The following is a 7,791-nucleotide window of genomic DNA, read 5'->3' on the forward strand; positions in this document are numbered from 1 at the left end:
TAATTTTAATAGAATATTTATTTATTTTCTGTTCATGAGAAATAGATTTTTAATAATTTTTTTGCTGTATGGACTTTTATTCTGTACAAATGACTGTTAGATTAAGCATTTATCTATCTTTAACAGCTTTATTGAAATATGCTCCTCATATAATACAATTCACTTATTTAAAATATGTAATGTAATATTTTTTGGTATAGAAGTCTGTGAATCATCATTATCTGATTTTGCAACATCTTTGCTACTCTAAAAAGAAATTCCCCTGGGTGTTATACTCAAACAATGAGTCATGGAACATTACATCAAAAACTAATGATACACTATATGGTAACTAACATAATAAAAATTTTAAAAAATAAAATACATAATATATATATAAAAAGAAACCTCATACCTGATTTAGTCACTTCTGATTCACCAGCAGTCCTAGTCAAGTGTAACCTACTTTCTGTTTTTTTCTTTTTCTTCTTTTCCTTTTTCTTTCTTTTTCTCTTTATCTCTCTCTCTCTCACACTCTTTTTTTGTTTTGTTTGTTTTGGGTTTTTTTGTTTTTTTTTTGTTTTGTTTTGTTTTTAAGAGAATTAGAGATTGAATTCCAGAGCATTGGCGGCAGGGAGCAGGAAAATGTGAGTCTGTTAAGCAGACTCCATGCTGAATGCAGAGTCCAATGTAAGGCTCAATGCAGGACACTAAGATCATGATCTGAGATGAAATCAATAGTCTAAGACTGAACAGTCTGACCTACCAAGGGGCCCCCAAATCTACTTTCTTTCACTCTAGATTAACTTCTCTAATATTTCATAAAAAATAATTATACAATATATTTTCTTTCTTAACCCCTTGAGGAGATGTCACACTGTTTTCCAAAGTGGTTGCACCATTTAACATTATCACCAGCAACTTATGAGAACCCCAATTTTTCTACTACCTCACTAAAACTAGATACTGTCTGTTTTTTGTTTTATTTTTGTTTTGATTTTTTTTTTTTATTCTAGACATCCTGGTGGATGGAAAGTTTATCTCATTATGGGTGAGGTTTGTGTTTCCTGTTATCTAAAGGTATTAAACATCTTTTCACGCTCTTTAGCTATTTGTATATTTTTGTGGAGATATGGTTTTTGGCATATATTGACAGTTTAGAAGGTTTTTTTAAAATAATTAATTGGTATTATTAAATTCTTTACACAACTTAATATATCTGAAAACAAGTTCCTTTTCAGATACATGATTTGCAAGTATTTTCACCCAATATGTGGGTTGGCTTAACACACCATTAATGACATAATTTTCAATACATAAGTTTTTCATTTCTGTGAAATCTGAGACACTATTCTGCCTTTTTTCACTAGACTTGATCCAGATTCCTTTTTTTTTTTTTTTACATATATTGGAAAGGTTTTGTTTAATTTTTTTTAAAGATTTTATTTATTTATTTGACAGAGAGCACAAGTAGGCAGAGCAGCAGGCAGAGAGAGAGGAGGAAGCAGGCTCCCTGCTGAGCAGAGAGCCCAATGTGGGGCTTGATCCCAGGACCCTGGGATCATGACCTGAGCTGAAGGCAGAGGCTTTAACCCACAGAGCCACCCAAGCGCCCCTTGTTTAATTTTTGTTTGTGTTTTTAGTAATATAATTTTTTTCTCTGAGACAAATAATACATATAATGAATTGCAGACCTTTTAAGTATATGGTTTGATGCATTTTAATAAATGTATATACTCCCATAGCCAATAAAAAATTCAAGATCTAGAATACTTTCATTAACTCAGAAAATTCTGTCATGCTCTTTTCCAGTTAAGTCCCTCAGATGCAACTATAGCCCTCATTTCTGTCACTCTGTCTTAGTATTGTCTATTCTATAGCTTCTCACAAATTCAATCATGAATCTACTACTCATAGTGTATAGTCTCCTTTTTAAAGGATTACTCATACTGACATGTATATCATTAGTCCATTGCATTTCCTCCCTGAATATTATTCTGTCTATTCTGTCAACTTCTTTCTTTCAAGTGCAGTGTATTTGCCTTTAATGTGATTATTCAATTTGGGGGAATAAGTTCATCATATTCTAGTTTACTTTTCTTTCCCCTTTATAACTTGTTTTATTTATTTTCTATATTTTTCTGAGCTAACAGAATAGATGGAGTTTGCCTAATACTAAATTTTTGTGTTCTTCTTCACATTTCTTTAATAGTAGACTATTTTTAGAGCAGAGCCTATTTTTAGAGCAGTTTCAGGTTCACAGGAAAACTGAGAAGAAGCAACGGAGATCTCCTTCATCTCTTCTCATTATAAAACAGGCAGTGGGACTGAATAGACCTTTTCCCAAAGATACACAAATGGCCAACAAGTACAACAAAAGGTGCTCAACAACACTCATTCTCAGGGAAATGTTTATCAAAATCATAATGACATATCACTTCACATCTGTTAGACTATTATCGAGAACACAAGAGATATGAAATGTTAATGAGGATATAGAGTAAAGGGATCCCATGTATATTATTAAATGGTATGTAAATTTATACAGTCATTTTGGAAAATAATATAAAGGTTCCTTCAAGAAGTAAAAGAACAACCATCCTTCAATCCTACTGTTGGGTAGATATCCAAAGGATCAGAAATCATGGTTGTGAAGGGCTGTTTGTGTTCCCAGGTTCATTGTGTTAGGGTACAGAGTCAACCACCCCTCAATTAGACAGAGAACACTCTCGATAATACAAGTCACACAGAGAGGTTTATTTCCAGCTAGCTGAGGTCCAAGTATCTGCCTGGTGCAGCAGGTTTCAACAAGGACCCCAGGCACTCAAAGCCAAGGGTTTATATAGCATTTTCAAGGCACCTTTTCATAGCTACATACATATCTTGCACCCCACTTTGACAGTTTAACTTTGTTTAACTTTTTGCCACCCCAGCATCACCCTGGCAACATCCTGGTGGTTAAGTGATGTTTAGATTTAGAAGAAATTAAGATTATTTACATTTCCTTCTGCCTCAGCCTCCTTCAGTTTTATGATGGGGAGGGTGACCCTGGGTCTTGAGGAACTGAGTCATTTGTCTCCGGAAACTGGGCCATTGAAGAGATAGCCCTTTTTGTTGTACATCACTAGGACATTTGCAAACCAAGGGAGACTACTGTCTTGCAGGATTGTGATCTCTGCAAGTTAACTATTTATTTTTCTTTAACATCTTGTCCCTGTGGCACCACCACCTAACTGCCCTGGTGGTATATGATTAAGTTGTTTTTTAGGGTTTAGCTGCTTTCTCTTATCTCAAGTTATGTGTGCCATGTGGGCTGCTTAGGGACGCTCAGTAAAATGGCTTCCCCGCTTTCAGGATGGCCATTCTTATGCTAACCACTCTTACAGTGCAAGGTGCCAGCTTTTACTTTGCCCAGATGGCTGTACTTATGCCAAGGCTGGACTCCAGGTGGGTACAGCCTTGTTTTTCTTGGCCTCCACACCTGGAGCTGGTTTCCAGAACTTGTCTTTTAAGTCCCCTGGGGGAAGGGGAGCAGGGACAGTAAAATAGATCCTTACAATTGCATCATTATTCACAGTAACCAAGGTATGGGTACCACCTCATCCATGACTGATGAATCAATACAGGAAATGTGAGACATGTATTATTCAGACTTTAAACAGAGGAAAATTCTGCCATTTGCCATAACATAGATGGAGCTGAAGGACTTGATGTTAAGTGAAATAATGGGACACAAAAAGAGAAATACTGCATGATCTCACATAAATGTGGAAAGGATATAGTTCAAATCACAGAGGCAGAGAATATAATGGTGGTTATCAGGGGCCAGGGATTGAGGGAAATGGAGAGATGATGGCCCAAGAGTGCAAGGACTCAGTTACATAGAATGAATAAGTTCCAGATATCTAATATATAGCATGGTCACTATTGCTAACAGCACCATACTGTATACTTGAAATTGCAGAAAGGATTGATGTTAAATGAAATCTTCTTAAACACACACACACACACACACACACACACAAGTAACTATATAGAAAAGTCTGATGTGCTAATTAGGTTGTGGTGATCTTCCACACATTGTATGCATATGAAAAACCAAGTTGTACAACGTAAATATGTATAAAACTTTTGTATGTTAACATGTCAACTTTAGGACGCAAAAAGTAATGAGAACACTAAAAACATGATATTTTAATGTATTTATTTTAAAACAACCTTTGACAGGAGGAAACTTGGATATTGAAAGGTTTTCAAGTAAATAATGGGGAATGACATTAAAACAGAAATGGAATCTTAAAGTAGTTACTAAGGATCTGGTACACTTGAATACACTGATATAAATAAATTTTATTTAATTTGTATGTATGTATATATGTATGATGCATGTATTTAAGTTTCTGTTTAAATGCCAGTTTGGTAATACACGGTGTAACAGGTGATACAAGTATACAATTCAGTGAGTGTACTACTATATGCCCATCACATATCTAACCTGTCGTCCTACCCACCTACCCTCCTAACCATCAGTTTGTTCTCTATACTTAAGAATCTGTTCGTTGATTTGACACCCTCATTCTGTTTTCTCCTATACTCATCTGTTTTGTTTCTTAATTTTCAGATGAGTGAAATCATATGGTATTTATCTTTCTATGACTGACTGCTTTCACTTTGCATACTACTTTCTAGATCCATCCTTTTCATGGGAAATGGCAAGATCTCACTTCCCATTCTGGTTGATAATTGAGTCACATGCCTTTATATCTATCTATCTATCTATCTATCTATCATCTATCTATCATCTATCTATATACAGATATATATATTTAAACTCACAATATACCTAAATATGGCATATATTTTCCAATTAATCATTTGATGGACACAGCAGCTATTTCCACAATTTGGTTATTGGAGATGCAGATGCTGTAACTTTTGGCATGCATGTATCTCTTTGAGATCGTTTTTTGTATTCTCTGAAATGAATGAATTTTAGAAGTTCATGATACAACCCCTGGTATGCATCTATTCAAGGCATGGCTGTGAATCTGCTCTGCTCACTATGAGCATCAAATTCTATTGGCAATTCTAACTTGACAATACACACTACCCTTTTAGTAATGAAACACCAACAGAGAAAGAAAATGGCTTCTTGCTGTAAAAGTAAGTTCTCTCACACTCAATTAACTAGATAAAGGATACTGAGTATTTCTGAATGCCTCTCAAACTTTTCTTTTATTCCATTGATACAACCCATTGTAGATGGAGTTATATTCACTTTTTTCTTTTGAGGTTGTTCCTACCTTTCTGTATTTCAGTCTTAGAAAATATGCTGTATCTATGGTGTACTGGAAATTCTTATTTAGTCTTGACAGCATAAATAGTTTTACTGCTTTCCCTCTTAGAGTTGAAGAAGTCTCTTGCTGTAGCCCTTATTTAACAATCATAGAAATTATCTGAATGTCATGAGGTCTTTGTAATACTACATTTAGAAAATCCCATAGTGTCTCTGTTATCCTAATAGTCAAAGGAAACATTAAAGCAATTATATAAGAAAAAAATAAATATATTCATGTGTATATATTACATATATACATATATTCATATATACATATGAATATATATATAAAAGCCTTTGGCATTTGGTTCATTAGGATGAAACTTTTTTCAAGAAAAAGTAATGATATAATGAAAAGAACTTCTTGACACACAGTTAGCTCTTTTCTTTTGAATGTGCTCAAGGGAAAGCAGGATTATTTAGTTGAAATGTGCTTCAAGAGAATTATAAGCCATAGAGAACAAGTTCGTCCTTTTTCTTTCTTTCTTTCTTCTTTCTTTCTTTTTCTTTCTGCCTGTTTATTGTTTCAAAAGTTGTGATTGTATAAATATCTTTCTCTTTACAAAACCAGAGTGTAGACTGAGATGTGAGAAGTATTTCATAATCCATAGTGTCAGAGTTGAGCTCTTATATAAAGTAAGAACGAGGCTGGCATTAGAGAAAGTTTGAGGACAGAAGTACAGAAAATGTATGGAAATAAGTTGTCTTCTTAGAGTGCATCCAGCAAGTCAAGATATACACTATCATATATGATATGTGTACAGGTTAAGTAATCAAACAAGTCCTCAATTCATCTTTTGCTTTCTGAGGCAATTTTGATATGCCAGAGTTTTCTCATGGCATTTTTCACTTCTGCATTCCTCAGGGTGTAGATGAGTGGGTTGAGAAAAGGGGTCCCAATAGTATAAAATACAGCCACCATCTTGTCCATGGGGAAAGTGGTTGGGGGGCGTGTATATATGAATATACATGGAACAAAGGTTAAGATAACTACTGTGATGTGAGAAGTGCAAGTTGAGAGAGCTTTTTTCCTCCCTTCTGCACTGTGATTTCTCAAGGAATGGAAGATTACAATGTATGAGATCATCAGAATCACAAAACTACTGGAGCAGATGGCTCCACTGTTAGACACCAATAGTAGGTTAATCCTATAGGTGTCCATGCAAGCAAGTCGCAGCAAGGGTTGCAAATCACAGCAGTAATGATCAATCAAATTGGGTCCACAGAAAGGCAGTCTCAAGGCCAGGATAATCTGGGCTATAGAATGGATAAAAGACCCTATCCATGCAAGAATAATAAGGATGGTGCAGACCTGTCGTCTCATGATGGTTGGGTAATGTAAGGGCTTACAGATGGCCACATAACGATCAGCAGCCATGAGGATGAGCACAAAGACATCCATACAGCCAAATAAATGTAGGGCAAAGACTTGAGTCATGCACTCATTGTACGTTATAATTTTTTTTGCAGAGAGTGAATCCACAAGTAGCCTTGGGGCTATGGACGTTGAGAAACAGGAATCAGCAAGGGACAAATAAAATAGGAAAAAGTACATGGGGCTCCCAAGTGTAGGGCTGTACTTGATGGTCACAATAATAAGCAAATTCCCTACCACGGTTCCCACATAAAAAATGAAGAAGATTACAAATACCATTTTCTGTCTCGTGGAGTTTTGGGTCAATCCTAACAGTATGAACTCAGTTACACTGTTATTTTGTTGCATGATTTTAGGCAAAGTGGAGAAATGGAAGGTTAGATATAATCCACAGATAAAAAGTATTATGAAGACTACTTCATTTGGAGATCAAACCATAAGATCATGAATGTGTCAATTACCAGTATTGAATCCCTTACCTTCTGTGTTGTTTTCTTCTGAATAAGGTGGGAATCATAATATTTACTCACAATCTGTTCACCTGAGTGCTTATGGAAACAATGAAATATATTAATAATAAAAGAGCATGTGATTCCTCAGGCATAATAAACATTAATCTAGGGGATTGATATGAGATGGTTTCTTTCTGAAGTGAAGGTCTCTCTTTACAGCAAGGTTCTATTAGGAGAAAACTCATGCCAAATGGAGAAAACTCATGCATGATTTACATAATGCTCTTTCAGAGTATGTGAGCCCGGTAGTTCAGTTCTGAAGTATCTTCTAGTAAGTATTCTGAACTATCAAGAAATGATGTAGAAACTTTTGATAGTGTTTTCCATAAGGACACCTAAAAGAGAGAGATAGAGATGAGAGAGAGAGAACAAGAGAGAAACAAACAATATTTTAACTGTGAATATTCAGTCATTTGGTCCAGTCCATTATGAAATTAATTTTAATCTGTTATCTTGACTGTTTATTCTCTGTACTTTAACTCATAATAATTTCTAGTAGTTTAGAGTTTTAAATTCAGTTTCTATCATAAACATTTTACTCTTTTTTATATTATACTGTATAAAGGATAACTTACCATTTAAAAAAT

General features: G+C 34.8%; 1 protein-coding gene across 1 annotated transcript; it reads right to left on the minus strand.

Annotated features, from left to right (window-relative positions):
• Positions 1-6,107: 6,107 nt before the first annotated feature.
• On the minus strand, positions 6,108-7,040 carry LOC101689634 (olfactory receptor 4C11-like). The gene has a single exon (XM_045068037.1). The coding sequence runs from the start codon at positions 7,038-7,040 to the stop codon at positions 6,108-6,110; it is 933 nt and encodes a 310-aa protein (XP_044923972.1).
• Between the last annotated feature and the right edge of the window lie 751 nt (positions 7,041-7,791).

Source organism: Mustela putorius, unplaced genomic scaffold (assembly GCF_011764305.1).
Source record: "Mustela putorius furo isolate JIRA1106 unplaced genomic scaffold, ASM1176430v1.1 tig00000127_pilon_pilon_pilon, whole genome shotgun sequence".
NCBI classification, from domain to species: domain Eukaryota; kingdom Metazoa; phylum Chordata; class Mammalia; order Carnivora; family Mustelidae; genus Mustela; species Mustela putorius.